We start from the raw sequence: 14,420 nt of genomic DNA, 5'->3' as shown, positions 1-14,420 counted from the left end.
AGGGGTAGGAGGTCTGGGACACCCCCTCAGCACCCCTCGCCCCCGCAGAAGGAGTATTTCCAGGACGATATCTACCCGCCAACCCGCGTTTGGTGGGAGCCGGCCCTCGGCGGCAGCGCCTGGCTGGCGGGGGAGGACGGGCAGCATCGCCGTGCCAGCCTGCGGCCGGCTGACATGACACCAGGTGGGTGCAGAGGGCAGGGCGAGGGCCCCGGGCCCACGGGGAACGGGTGTGGGGTGTGTGGGGTGTGTGGGGTGTGTGTCAGCCGTGGGGCGAAGCCCTCCTGCTCTCCCAGTGAGCGAGGCCCCGAAGGAGGCACCAGCGCGCAAGTTCGTCCCTGCGTCCGTGTACCTGGAGGAGAAGTCTGACGAGCAGAAGAAGGAGGAGGTGGGTGCTGGGGGACGTCCCCCCCCGCCCCGATGCAGGGCCCGGGCTGGGGGCAATGCCCCGGGCCCCACGGCTCTGCCCTGCCTCCCTGCAGCTCCTCAGTGCCATGGTGGCCCGGCTGGGCAACCGGGACGACCCGCTGCCCCAGGACTCCTTCGAAGGGGTGGACGAGGACGAGTGGGTAGGTACCAGGGGGGAAAGGGACACCCCGGGGCCGGTCCCGCCATGCCGCTCACCCCCACCGGACCTCCCGCAGGACTAGGCCGGACCCCGGCACCCCGAGGACCACGCCAGGGACCCCTGCACCCGTCCGGGCCCGGCAGGGAGGACGAAAAGGAGAAAGAGAGAGCACGGCGGGGCCCGGCCCGGCTGAGGGGAGGCGCGGCAGGACTTAGGGCTCTGCCCAGCACCAGGCCGGGCGGCGGCCCTGGGCCCCGTGCCCGCCGCGGGCAGGCCCCGCTATTAAAGCCGCTGCACCAGCACCCGTGTCCTGCCGTGTGTGCGGGCCGAGGGAGGGAACCAGGGGCCGGGACGCGCACACACACGCACACACACACACACGCACACACGGCCGCTACCGCGGGTAGGCCGCGGGCTGGGCCTCGCCCGCCCCGTGCGCATGCGCGGCGCAGCCCCGCCAGCCACCGGCGGGACCTCCCGGCGGCGCGGCCGCCAGGGGGCGCTGTGCCCGCCGAGGGGCGGAGGGGGCGCTCCGCCCCGCGCCGCCGCTGTCTCTGTGGCCGCCGCGACCTTCGCTCCCTGACCCCGTGACCGCCGGGGGCGGAAGCGGCGGCGGGGCCATGGTGAGAGGGGACGGGCAGGCGGCGGGGGGACAGGGCCCGAGGCGGGGGGACACGGCCTGGGTGTGGAGGGAAAGCGCCCGGGGAAGGTGGCAGGGCCCGAGCAGGCGGAGGACCGGGTCAGGCGGGGCCTGGGGGCGGAGGGACCGGGCGCGGGGAGGCGGAGGATGGTGGTGGGAAGGACCTAGAGCGGGGACGGGGCCCAGGGAGGTGCGGGGAAGCTGATTCTGGGGGGACAGAGCCTGGGGAGAGGGGACAGGGCCGTGACAGGGGCCAAGGAGCGTCAGGGCAGAGCCCCGGGGGGACGGGCGGGGGCTGGGCAGGGCTGGGGGAGAGGTGACAGGGCTGGGGACGGGGCCCCTGGCGGCTGTGACAGCAGGGTGTCCCCCGCAGGCCAAGTACCTGGCGCAGATCATCCTGGTGGGGGCCCAGGTGGTCGGACGGGCCTTCATGCGGGCGCTGCGCCAGGAGTTCGCAGGTAGGAGCCGAGCTGCCGCCCCCGACATCGGGATGCTGCTCCGTCTGCGGAGTGCGCCCGCGTTCCTGGGCGCCTCGTGGCATCTTCATCCCCTTCCCCAGGGCACCCCGCTGCTCCCCGTCCCCTGGGGTTGTGCCCAGAGGGGACACTTGCCAGGCTTGTCGCAGGGTGACAAGTCAGCGCCCACATCCTGGCGCTGGCCTAATGGCGTTTTCAGCTTGGGATGGGATCCCTGCAGCTGTCCCAGACACCAGCCAGGACCCAGCACCACTGCTGTGCTCTGAGGCAACCCGGCAGCCCCAAAGGGCAGAGTAGGCTGGTCCCCTGGGACACGGTAGTCCTGTCCTGCCCTGCCTGCAGCCCAGCTTGCTGTGGGCACCAACAGTAAATGGGTGCCCTTTGGTTCCTGCCACCTCCCCAGGGCCAGAGACCTCATCCGGGTGACCCCCATGGGCTGGAGGCAGCATGAGGAGGGCAGAGGGGTGGGACTGGGATGTGAGCACCTCAGAGCCTGCAGGCTTTGCTGCCCAAGGCCTTGAGGTCCCCGGAGGGGGCTGTTGTGGGGGGACTCATGCCCTCGGTGTCTCTGGGCAGCAAGCCGAGCAGCAGCAGATGCACGAGGGCGCTCAGAGAGGCCGCAGTCCGCTGCCGCCTCCAGGATCACCGGAATCAGCCTGCAGGAAGCTCAGCAAATCCTGAACGTCTCGAACCTCAACCCGGAGCAGATCCAGAAGGTAGAAGCTCCCTCAGAGACAGGGAGAAGCAGCGCTGGCAGGGGGTGCTGCCTGGCATGGGGGTGACAACTGGTCCTAGAGGGAGTGCGAGTGCTGTCCTGGGACCAGTTAATCCCAGTTAGACGTTTCCCTGCCCCAACTGGAGCAGCATGCTGGCAGCTCGCGGGCATTAGCAGCCTACCTGTGTTTGCCCAGCGGTGCTGCTTGGGAAGGGGATGTGGGCTCCCCTGAGGCACCCAGCCAGGAGCGTGGGGACCCACTGGGGGGGTCAGGCAGAGCCAGCCATGTCCCCAAGATCGCACTTGTCACCTCCAGCGCTGCCACAGGGAGCAGGAGGCCACTGGGGTTCAGGGCTGGGGAGGGTGGAAGAGGCAAATCTAACTGGGAACTTCTTTTGGGCAGAACTACGACCACTTGTTCAAGGTGAACGACAAGTCGGTGGGAGGCTCCTTCTACCTGCAGTCCAAGGTGAGCAAAGGGAGGAGAGGAGGGGGGCTGCACTGGCCCCCCGCCTGCCCTTGGCACCTTCCCCTGCCTGGGATTCGGGAGAGCAGAGCCCGAGTGTCACTGCAGATGAGGCAGGGAGGGGTCAGGCCCGTCTCCCTCTCTGTCACCCCCTCCCCATATCCCACAGGTGGTGAGAGCCAAGGAGCGGCTGGATGAGGAGCTCCGCATCCAGGCCAAGGACGAGAAGGAGAAGGGGTGGAAAGCTGAGACGTGACTCCTGCCACCCCCATGCCCCGTGTCCCTCACCCTTAACTTATAGGTAGCCAATAAATACCATATCCTCTGGAAGCTGGCCTGGCTGGTCTGCGTCCTGGGGAGGGAGAGGGGACTTGCCCGCCTCTGCCCACTGCCCCGGCGGGGATCGGACCCTGCGAGGGACTGGCAGGGTTTGGTTTCGCTCTGGGGAGGAGGAGGAGGGAGGCGGCTGGGAAAGAAGGGGTGTCCCCGGAACACCAAGGGCTGCCAGGGCTCAAATGGCACCAGGGGAGGCTGCGGGAGCTATTTTCGTGGTGGGTTCGGATGCTCTTGGCCTGAGTGCACGGATACCTCTGGCTCTATACCACGGGAGCGCCGAGAGCTCTGTGCCATTACCCTTCTCCCACCGTGGGTCGGGGCAAGGGGCCGTGGTGGGGGGGACACACTGAGCTGTCCCCACCCACGGCTCATCCCACAGACTGTGGCAGGGCTTCCCCAGCACCGAGGCTGCCCAACCGGGAGGGTGGGGACTCGCCAGGGGGTCAGGCAGAGCCAGCCCGGCCCCCCAGATCACACCCGTCACCTCCAGCGCCCCTCTGTCCCCCAGCTTTGTCCCCACCTCGGGCTCATGGTGGCTGTCACCACCATTGCAGACTGAAACAGGAACTTACTTCAACTTCACTTTATTGTTTTCTTAATAAACTTCCTCTCCCCTGGAGGAATATAGTGTTATAGTCGTTAGCTTATCTCTTACTTCTGCAGTCCTTAAACGCTATGCTAACAGCGATGGAGCCCAACAGGAGGAAAATAAAAACAACCCAGAAACTACGATAGAAAGGCACTTCGAGACCGTTAAAATACTGATGTCCTGGAATGTGCAACAACAAACCAACGAAGGAGCAAGGAGACGTACACCGGCCGGGGGGGGCCTGGTCGATGGCCCGCGGCCATGCTGGGGCTGTGGCAGCACCGGGCGGCCGCCGCGCCCCGGCCCCAGGAGGGTGAGGGCAGGGAGACCGGCTCCCCGCGGGGCGCACGCGGCTGGGGGGCTCCTTCCAGCAGGGAGGGGACAGGATCGGGGAGACCCCCCAGCCCGGTTCAGAGAAAGCCGTGAGCGGGGGTCCTGCCCGGCAGCAGGAGGTACGTGGGACCACCCTTGCGTGTGCCGGGGGAGGCTCCGGGCTCTGCCAGCGCCAGGCCGGGCACGCTGGCACCGCAGCAGCGTCCTGCCAGCCCCAACGCCGCCCCAGGAGGGCTCATCGGGGAACCGGCACGTCCCAGGGAGCGGGTGCCTTGCCAGCCGGTGCCTTGGCCGGCAGCAGCAGCTCTGCCAGCACCTGGAGTCCTGCCCGCGCTGCCTGCATGCGCTTGCGGTACATGGTTAGGTATGAACGTAGCTAAACAGGGTGGCTCTGCCCCGGCACGGAGCCGGCGCGGTGAGCGGCACACACGGCCATGTGCCTTGTCATGAGGATTGCCGGGGAGGCGGCGGGGGATGAGGGCGGCCGCGGAGCAGGAGGGATACGAGCAGGCACCGGGCCGGCATGTGCCCAGCCAGCTGGGCCCGGCACGGAGGTGCCGTGGCCACGGCACTGCCCACAGCCACACCGGCCAGCCAGGGTCAGACGGCACGGCCGGGCACAGCTCGGGGTCTCCGAGCTGTCACCCCGCTGTCCCCACGGCCCCCCCACGCTGGCACCAGGCAGGGAGACACTGAGTCGGCAGCAGCGGATGAGCCCAACTGGGGCCCTGTCGGAGCAGGGGGCTGGTCGAGAAATAAATAGCGGCGTCTCCGGCTGCCCAGGTCATGGTGGGGCAGGGAGCAGGGGGATGCCCCCCCTGTACCCCCAGGGCTGCCCCCGGCGCAGGGTGGCGGCTGGCTGCGGCCGCCGAGGGATTATTGCTTTTCTCAGAAGAGTCCGTTCTTCTTTCGTGACGGTTAAAAGCACGAGCAAGGCCCCGCCGGGGCTGGAGGGGGTCGCGGGGGGATGAAGAGGGGGTGGTACCCCCCAGCACCACCCCCGGTGAGTGGGATCTGCCCGCTGGGCCGGCGTCCAGCCCCGGGCATCGTCGGACCCCCCCCTTCTTCCCCGGCCCTCAATTCACGGCGGCGGGTTTGAGCAGCAGGGAGCCGGGGGGGATGAGCACCCAGCCCGGGGGCAACGCCTCGGGGCTGCCCCCCGAGCTGACGCCAGCCGAGAGGTCGAGCACGGCCCCTGGCAGCAGCGCCAGGCTCTCGGGGGGGACGCGCGGCCGCCCCGCCTCCGTCCTTTCGCACCTTTCCTTGCGGCTCTCCGGCCCTTTGCCCGCTTTGGGCGGCCGCCCCTCGCCCCCGCCGCCCTTCTCCCCCTCGGCCTTGGCCAGCAGCGACATGACGGGCAGCCCCAGCCCCGCGGCGAAGGGCGAGGGCAGCAGCGGGCTCTTGGCCAAGTTCAAGGGGCCGCCGTTGAGGGGCAGGACGGGGCCTGGCAGGGCGGGCAGGGCACCGGCGGCCCCGCAGCCCAAAGCGCTGAGGTCAAGGGGCGCCGGTGCCAAAGGGATGGGCAACGCCGGCAGCCCCGGGGGGGCGAAGAGGGCGGCAGGGTTGGGGATGACCAGCTGCCCCCCGTTAACGTAGGGCACCTCCGCCGAACCCAGGGGCGTTTTGGGAGGCGGGTGGACCTTCAGCATCTCCGGGTGGTCGGGGGAGACGAAATGGCCGTGGGCTTTGATGTGCTTGCGGAGGGAGCTGGGGTCGGTGTAGCGCTTGTGGCAGCCCGGCATCTTGCAGGAGTAGGGCTTCTCCACGTAGTGGGTGCGGGTGTGCTTGAAGCGGTCGCTGGAGTTGGAGTAACGCTTGTTGCAGCCTTCGTAGGGGCAGATGTAGGGCTTCTCGCCTGGGGGATGGCACAGCGACGTGTCTGCCGGGGCGGGGAGACACTGCCAGCCCCACCGGGTCCCGTCCCCATCCCCGAGCCTCCCCGCTCCCAGCGTGGCAGCCGGCGCTGACCTGTGTGCGAGCGGTTGTGGATTTTCAGGTTCTCCAGGCGGGAGAAGCTCTTGTTGCAAGTGGGGCAGCGATGCGGCTTCTCGTTGGTGTGCGTCCGGATGTGGATCAGCATCTTGTACCTGCCAGGGTCGGGGAAAGAGGGGGGCTGTCAGAGTCAGGGGCCCGGGGTCAGCCCCAGCCCCCAGGGCATCTCCTTGTCCCCATGCCCTGGCTATGGGGTGGTCATCCAGCCCCCCAGGACTTCGCACCGGAGGGGATGGATGGACGGATGGATCGAGACCTCCCCTTGCACAGCCCCCGGTGCTGGGCTCCCGTCTCCCCGCAGTGACTCAGAGCCCCCCCACCCACCTGGCGTTGAAGCCCCTGCCGTGGCGGGCGCAGCCCTCCCAGTGGCAGCAGTACCCCGCGTCCTTCTCGGGTTTGACGTGGAAGTCGTTGACGTGGTCCACCAGGTCTTGCAGGAGGTCAAAGAACTGGTTGCACTGCGGGCGGGAGGGCTGGGGGTGAGGGGGCCAGGCCGGGTTGGGGGGGGGGCCGGGACCCCCAGCAGGACCAGCCCCTGCCACTCATCCCCCCCCCGCCCCCAAGCTCCTACCCCTACCCCAAGCACAGCAGCACCAGCACCTGGGGAGATGGAAATAGCCCTTTGCATGACCCCCCCAGCCTACCTGCAGGGCCCTCAGCTGCCCATCACCCCCCCTCCAGCCCCACATCCCCCCCCCCACGAGCCCCATAGAGCTTTGCCACGGCCTTCCAGCCCCACGTCCCCTCCCCAGCCCCAAAATGCCCCTCTATGCTCCCACGTCCCCCCCCATCCTCACAATGCCCCTGTGTGAGCTCCCAGCCCTTTCCCACCACCCCCAGCCACATAAAGCATCTGCACGACCTCCCCCCAGCCCCATAGCAAACCCCCACCCCTCCTGCATGGCCCCCAGCTCCTCATCACCCCCACTCCAGCCCTCAGCCGTCCCCACTACCGCCCTCCCCCCCCCAGCCCCATATCCCTCCCTCAAAGCCCCATAGAGCTCTGCCAGGGCTTTCCAGCCCCACATTCCCTCCCCAGCCCCAAAATGCCCCTGTGTGCCGCCCCCCACCCCACTCTCACACCTTCCCCCACCCCAATCCTTGCAATGCCCCTGTGTGGTCTCCCAGCCCCCCCCCCCCCCCATCACCACCCCCAGCCCCATAAAGCTTCTCCATGTCCCCCCCCCCAGCCCCATAACACCCCCAATCCCTCCGTAAACTCCCCCCCATCCCTCCCCGCTGACCTTGGACCAGCGGCAGACGAGCTGCTTGGGCAGGGGCAGCTCGGGGGGGAGGCGCTTCTCCTTGCTGGGGGGCAGGAAGGCGGCAGGGGGCAGGTGCAGGGCCCCCCCCGCCCCCAGCGGCAGGAAGAACTGGAAGGAGCTGGGGAGGCCGTCGATGTAGCGCAGGGACTGGAAATCCTGGAGCAGAGCCCAAGGTGGGGGGGGGGGGAGGGGGAGCGGTGGGGGATGGGGCCAAGCTGGATGGAGACCCCAGAGACCCCCAGAAACCCCCACTGCACCCCAGAGAACCCCTAGAGTGTCCCCCAGAGACCACTCACAGCCCCCCAGAGATGCCCAGAGATACCAGAATCCCCCAGAGACACCCCCATAGCCCCCCAGAGACCCCAGAACCCCTAATAGCCCCCCCCGAGACCCCAGAAACCCTGACAGGCCCCCTGCAGAGACCCAAGAATCCCCCAGAGACACCCCCATAGCCCCTGGAACCCTCCGTAGCCCCCCAGAGACCATCCAGAGACCCCAGAACCCTCCATAGCCCCCAGAACCCCTGATAGTGCCCCCACAGCCCCCCAGAGACCATCCAGAGACCCCAGAACCTCTGATAGCCCCGTCAGAACCCCCTACAGACCCCTCAGAGACCCCCAAACCCTCTGTAGCCCCCCGAGACCCTCCAGAGACCCCAGAGACCATCCAAAGACCCTAGAACAGCCCATAGCCCCCCCCCCGAGATCCTCTCATAGCCCATCCAAGAGACCCCAGAACCCCCCATAGCCCCCAAAACCTCCGACAGGCCCCCCCCCATAGCCCCCAAAACCTCCGACAGGCCCCCCAGAGACACCCCCCCATAGCCCATCCAGAGACCCCAGAACCCCCCAGCAACACACACCCCACACCCCCCCGCCCCCCGAGAGCCACCCTGGGGACACTGCTGGGGTCGAGGGGGGCCAGGCAGGACATTGATCCCAGGGTGCGTGTACACATTTCGGGGGGGGGGGGGGGGCTGTGTGTGTCACCAGCAGCACCGGGCACAGTGCCGGGGTCGGGAGCACCGTCCCGGGCACAGTCCCCATCGCTGGGGACACCCTGGGGGGGCGGGACGACAGGGACCCAGCTGTACTTACGTGGGGGGTGAGGGGGCCGGGCAGGTCCCCGCTGCCCTGGCGCTCGGGGGAGAGCGAGGCGCTGCCGGCCGGAGACTCCCCCCCAGAGCGGGGCGAGAGGCTGAGGTCCACCACCGGCATGGCGGGGAACCGTCCATCCCGCGGCTCCACCAGCCTGGAGTGTGCCAGGAGGCTGGGGGACGGCGAGGCCGGCACGGTCCGGCGACCCCCCCCGGCTCCCCCCCTCGGCCATCCCCGGCCGGCGGGGCATCCGGGCGCTGGGGACGTCGGGGACCGGGGGGACCCCGCTTCTCCCGGGCGGCTCGCAGCTTGGAGATGCTCAGCTTGAGGTCCAGCGGCTCCTCCAGCGAATGCATGGTGCCGGGGTGGGCACTGCAGGGGACACGCAGGGGTCACCGTGGGGATGGGGGGCACTGGTGACACACACACCCCCCCAACCCCAAAGCATCGCCCATGTGATGCCCGTCTCTGCTCCGGGCTGGAGGCCGAGCGGGGTGGCAGCGGCCGCGGTGCTGGCATGGGAACCGTGCCGTCCCTTCCAGCCACCCTGCCGCGGCCCCCTCCTGCGGCGGGCAAAGGGCACAGGGGGCCCCCACGGTGTCCCCAGCGTGTCCTCTCCATGTCGCCAACCCCCGGGGCTGGGGCACAGCCCCTTGGCCGATGACCAAACCCCGCCGGGGATTGCCAAACCCCCCCCGGGCACCTACGGTCCCGGGGCTGCGGTGTCCCCATTCTGCCCTCCCCCTCCGTCCCCCCCTGTCCATCCGTCCCCGCGGGCCTGCCCCGGCGAGGCCTTTCCCAGCGGCAGAGGAGGGCGGTGGCGGCCACCAGCCCGGCGGTGACCCGGGCGGCCGAGCCCGCTGGCCCCAGCTCCGGAGGCGGCAGAGCTTCCTCCCCCACCGGGGCCCCTTCCCCGCCGGCCAACACCGGGGCCGGGCAGGGGCTGCCTGCGGCACGGCGTGGCGCGGCATGGCATGGCGTGGCACCACATGGCACAGAACAGCATGGCAATGGCACAGCAGGGCTGCTGCCTGCAAGCGATCCCCCCAACACGCTTCCCAGCACCCCGTCACCTCCCTGCCACTGTCCCCAGGGTGACACCTCTGCAGTGCCACGCCACCCCTTGTGTGTCGTCCGTCCCCGCCCCCCCTCCCCCCTTCCAAAACTGCCACCCCCATGGCTTGGCTGCCACACCCCCAGCTGAGACCGGGCAGCTCAGTGCAGGAGTGAACGCCTGACCTCAACCCACGCCAGCCCCGATCCGGTCCCTGGGCTGTGCCCCCCCGCCCCCCCCCCAGCCCTCCTCCCCTCAGCCCCCTGCATGGCCTGGCCGAGGGGCCGTGTCGGGGGGCACGGCGCACCCCGCACACGTGGCAGCAGGACCCCCCCCCCCCCACCGCCCCAAACCAGCCCCAGCCCCCCAGCCCCGTCCCCACCCCGCCCCGGGGGGCCCGTCCCCCGCCCTGCCCCGCCGGCAGGGCCCCCCTGCGCTGGCGGGGGTCCAGCCCGGCTCAGACGCTGAGGAATGCGGAGGAGCCGCGGGGGGCGCGGGGCCCGGCCGGTGGGGGGGGGGGGGGGGGGGGAATGACAGGGGGGGGACCCCCCGCCTGCAGCCCCCCACACACAGCAGTGCCCCCATCCTGGCCATGGGGCCAGCCCCATGGGGGGGGTCCCTGTCCCAAACTCCCATGGCTGGAGGAGCTGCCCCATAGCAGCCTCCCCTGCCCTGTTGCAGGGGGACATCTTCCTGAGCCCCCACCCCATGGCCTGCCCCATAGCGGGGGCCCCGCTGGATCCTGCCGCACCCCACATAGCTGTGGGGCCTGCCCCATAGCAGGGTCCCATCCCCTGTGGCAAAAGCCACCCTCCTGAGCCCCCATAGCCATGGGGCCAGCCCCACGGCAGGCACCCTCACCCTGCGCCCCACAGGGGGTGGCTGGAGCCCGAGAACCATGGGGGGGCTCAGGGCTCCAAGCCCCCCCCATGGTTCTTGGGCTCCAGCCACCCCCTGTGGGGCGCAGGGTTCTCGGGCTCCAGCCACCCCCCCATGTGCCCCACAGGCTGGTGCCACAGCTCAGGGACAGATGGGGGGCAGGCCCCCCCCCCAGCTGGGACATCAGAGAGGACCCCCCCCACCAAGGAAGCAGGACAGGGCCCCAGCAGCCCCCCCCCCCCCACCCAGAGCTGGGGGTCCAAGCAAAGCATCAGCGCTGTTCCCCACCACGGTGGCCATGTCCCCACGCCCCCAGGGGGCCGTTTTTTTTGGGGGGGGGTGCCGGGCGGGGGGCCATGGCCATCCCCGGGTGGGGCGGGTGGGGAAAGGGGCCTCCAGCCGCTGACGCCAGGGCTCCCAGCGCGACCGCGGGCGGGCGAGCGGCTGCCAAACCACGCGGCCCCCGCCGCCACCACCGCTCCTGGGAACCGGGGCGCCCTGGGGGCCCCCCCGCCCTGGGGAAGGGGACCAGCCACGACGGGGCTTGGCCAGACGCCCCAGCACCTGCGGCCCCCGCACGAGGCCCCTGCCTGTCCCCCGTGTGTGTGTGTGTGTGTGTGTCCCCCGCTCCAAAGGCCTCTCCTGCCCGCGCCAGGCGCTGCCAGCCCAGCCACGGCCCAGCTTCCCCCCCCCCCCACAACCCCGGCCGCACAGCGAGCCCCCCCCCCGCCGCGCCAGTTCAAACCAGTCCGGCGCGGCGCTGGGCCCAGGGGCTTCCCAGTGCGGGAGGGGGACGCTGGGACAGAGCCCAGATGCAGTGGGGGGGGGGAGCCCCCCCCAGCTCCATCCCCCGGGGGGCCACCGGGGCCCCCCCACGCTGCCCGGCCAGACCTGGGGTGACCCCGGTGCAGCTGGCAGGGTGCCAGGTCTCCGGGCCACCCCGCTGTTGGCGTGACCAGGGTGTCCTGTGTCCCTGTCGTCGTCCCCCCCCCCCCCCCCCCCAACACACACCCGGCCCCAGCTGCGGCACAGAACCTGCCAGGAATAGCACGGGGTGGGGGGGGACACACCGTGGGGCAGAGACTTCCCGGTGGGGCGGTGGGCTCGGGGATGGCAGCAGTGAGGGATGCCAATGTGCGTCATCCCCCCCCCAAGAGGGGACGGTGACCCCAGGGCTCAGCGAGCCGGGAGCGGTGCCAGCGCTGCGGGCAGGGCTGTGTGCCCCCGCCGCGGTGGCACTTGGCAGGGGTGGCAGCGGCAGGCCAGCACCACCGCGGGGGTCGGGCAGTCCCGGGAGCCCCCCCGTTTGGGGTGGCATGGCGGGGGGGGTGGGTTTGCAGGAGCTGGCCCTGCCGCCCAGGTCACTGTCCCCATGGCCGCATGGCCGCTGGCAGGACACGGCCACCGTGGGACACACCACCCCATCTCGCCCCACTGCGGGTGGCATTGGCACTGCCGCTCCTCACTGCCAGTGCCCACCGGGGCTAGGGGGGGCCACGTCCTGCTGAGGGCTCCAGCTTGTCACTGTCCCATCACTCTCCCCCCCCTTGCCCACCACCCAGGCTGATGGCAGCCCCCGAAGGTGTCCCCAGGAGTGGCCACAGCTCTGTCCCCCCCCTTTCCCAGTGCGTGGCAGCCATGGGGACCCCTGCAGGAGGGGGGGGGCCGAGACCAGCCCACTCCCCAGGGAGCAGCCCCATGGCGGTGCCACCAGCATCACACACCCTGCCACCTCCGCCCGGGGACACGACCAGAGTGGGGCTGGTTCCCTGTCACCCAGCGGATCACAGCCTCGCGCTCGGCAGCCGCGCGGGGACACGGGGACCCCGGGTTGGGGAGGGGACAGGGGGACGATGTGTTTGGGGGGGGGGGGGACGGGGGGGGACAGGGGGCTGTGGTCACAGCAGGGTGACACAAAGGCACAGGGAAGGGGAGGTGGCCACTCACAGAGGGGTTTCTCCAGGCAGGGCAGGGGACGAGCGCCTGCGGCAGCACTCGGGGACATTGGGGACAATTTGCGGCAGCCCCCGCTGCTGCCACCTCAGGGAGGGGGTCACCCCAGCCGGGCACCCAAACACCCCCCCCCCCCCCCCCGTGCCAGCACAGCCCGGGCTCGGCCACCCCCCACCTCGGCCCCACGAGGCCACCGGTGATGGAGAGCGGGGGTGACCGGTGGCACCAGGAAGGGGCCGCCCTGTGGCCCCCGGCCAAAGCCCCCCCTTCGCCCTCCCCGCAGGCTGGGGGCCACCGGCGGATCCCCGGGGGGGGGGAGGCGGCGGCCGAGCAGAGCCACCGAGCACGTCCCCGCCGCAGCCCCCGCCCGCGGCCAAGGTCAGGACACCCGCCCCGGCTGCGGGGGGACAGCGGGTGACGGCCACCCCCACCCCCCCCCGGCACCCGCTGGGCAGGGGGGGTCTCCCCTCTGCACACCCCCGCCACCCACCCTGGGTCCCCGCCGCCTCCCCCTCACCCCCCCCGGGGCTGCGGCGGGGCCACGTCCCCCCCCTCCCCACAACCCACCCCACACCGCGGGGGGGGCTGCAGGTGCCGAGCCAGGGATCCCCCCCCCCCCCGCAGCACCCCCCGGGGCGGGGTCCCGGTGCTCCCCCCGGGGCGGCGAAGGGGCTTCCCGGCAGGGTGTCGTCGTCCCCCCCTCCCCACGGTGGCATCACCATCATCCTCATCCTCCTCCGTGGGTGTGTGTATCCCCCCCCCGGCGGCGTCGCGACAAAGCGCCGCTCCCCGGTGCGCGATCGTACCTGCGGTGGGGGCTCAGCGCCGGCGGGCGGGGAGCGGGGCGGGGAGCGGGGCTTGGCGGAGCGGGCCCCCCCGCAGCCGGGCCGCCGGGCCGCTCCGCCACATCTGCAGGGGCTGGGGGCGGCGGACGAGGGCTCTGCCCTGCCTGCCTGCCCCCCCCCCTCCCCGGTCCCCCGGGCGGCGGCGGCGGAGGGCGGCGGCGGGGCGGGGGCTCTGCCCGCCGTGATTTATGGCCGCCCCGCACCGACCGGCCCGGCCCCGGCTGCGGGCGGGAGCTGGGCGGGGGCCGGGGACGGCCCCTCCCCGCCGCGGGGGGCACCGGGGGGCACCGGGGGGAGCCCCGCCCCGCAGGGGAGGGGGACACACAGGGACACCCACCCCCCCCCCCCGCGCAAGGTCACCCCGGCGCTGCGGCAGAACACCCCCCCCCCGGGTGTGTCCATGTGTGTGTGTCCCCCCCCCCGGGGACGTGGCGGGGCGGGGGGGACCCCCGGCGGGGAGAAAGGGGGGGGGGGGCCATTCCCCCCTTCCTCGGCACACGGCGGGGGGGTGTCACACCGTGTGTGTGGGGGGGTGTCACACCGAGGGCGGGGGGTGTCACACCGTTTGGGGGGGATCCCCCCGCAGGAGCGGCGCCGCCCGCCCGCCGCGTGACGTCACAGCGCGCAGCTGGCGTCACGCCTGGCGGGGGCCTCCGCATGACGTCACCCTCCGGCGGGAAGGGGGGGGGGTTGGGGGGGCGGTGTGTGTGTGTGTGTTTGTGTGTGTGTGTGTGTGTCTCGGGGGGGGGTTGTCCCGGGGCGGCGGGGCCGCGGCTCCTTCCGGCGGCAGGATGTGGCGGGGCCGGCCCGGATGCTGCAGCCCTCACCGGGGGGGGGGGGGAGACACGGCGGGGGGAACTCCCTCCCCGGGGCCCGCGGGGGGGGACACACACACACACACAGGCTGGCCCATGCGGGTGGCCCCGGGCACGCCCCGCCCGTGGGGAGTTTGCGGGGGGAGGGGGGGGGGCACAGCTGGTGTGTCCCCAATAGCCCCGCCACCAAATGTGGGGGGGATACGGGGGGGGGTAAGGCGGTGCCACGAAAGGGGGAAGGGGGAGGGAAGGGGAGAGTCCACTGTCCCACGTGGGTGATCAAAGTCACCCCCCCACCCGTGTTTGGGTTTTTTTTCTGGGGGGGGAGCGGGGGGTGGGGTGCTGTGTCCTCAACAGCACCGCCACGAAAGGGCGGGGGGGTAACAAAAGCAGGGGG

The 14,420-nt window shown here is 71.5% G+C and overlaps 2 protein-coding genes across 5 annotated transcripts in view; one reads left to right on the top strand and one right to left on the bottom strand.

Moving 5' to 3' along the window:
- The window catches only part of LOC128913448 (mitochondrial import inner membrane translocase subunit TIM16-like), a 40,890-nt gene extending 37,695 nt beyond the window's left edge, over nt 1–3,195 (top strand). Inside the window, exons 25-31 of one of the 4 annotated variants that reach the window (XM_054211052.1) lie at nt 49–184; nt 297–388; nt 483–569; nt 1,582–1,666; nt 2,261–2,400; nt 2,803–2,868; nt 3,035–3,195. In XM_054211052.1, the coding sequence (XP_054067027.1) occupies nt 49–184; nt 297–388; nt 483–569; nt 1,582–1,666; nt 2,261–2,400; nt 2,803–2,868; nt 3,035–3,121 (693 nt within the window). In that variant the 3' untranslated portion in view covers nt 3,122–3,195. Of the gene's footprint in view, nt 1–48; nt 185–296; nt 389–482; nt 570–644; nt 894–1,078; nt 1,192–1,581; nt 1,667–2,260; nt 2,401–2,802; nt 2,869–3,034 lie in introns of those variants that run through there. The other 3 variants (XM_054211051.1, XM_054211050.1, XM_054211049.1) reach the window with 3 other exon arrangements.
- Nucleotides 3,196–3,769: 574 nt separating this feature from the next.
- On the bottom strand, nt 3,770–13,363 carry GLIS2 (GLIS family zinc finger 2). Its single transcript, XM_054211075.1, is given in 7 exon segments — nt 3,770–5,978; nt 6,092–6,210; nt 6,440–6,573; nt 7,360–7,536; nt 8,478–8,702; nt 8,705–8,849; nt 13,170–13,363. Coding segments are annotated over 6 exon segments (1,563 nt in total). The 5' UTR covers nt 8,834–8,849; nt 13,170–13,363; the 3' UTR covers nt 3,770–5,199.
- Nucleotides 13,364–14,420: the final 1,057 nt, after the last annotated feature.

The sequence above is a fragment of the Rissa tridactyla genome, chromosome 8 (genome assembly GCF_028500815.1).
Source record: "Rissa tridactyla isolate bRisTri1 chromosome 8, bRisTri1.patW.cur.20221130, whole genome shotgun sequence".
Lineage (NCBI taxonomy): Eukaryota > Metazoa > Chordata > Aves > Charadriiformes > Laridae > Rissa > Rissa tridactyla.
This window is presented reverse-complemented; position numbering and strand designations above follow the sequence as displayed.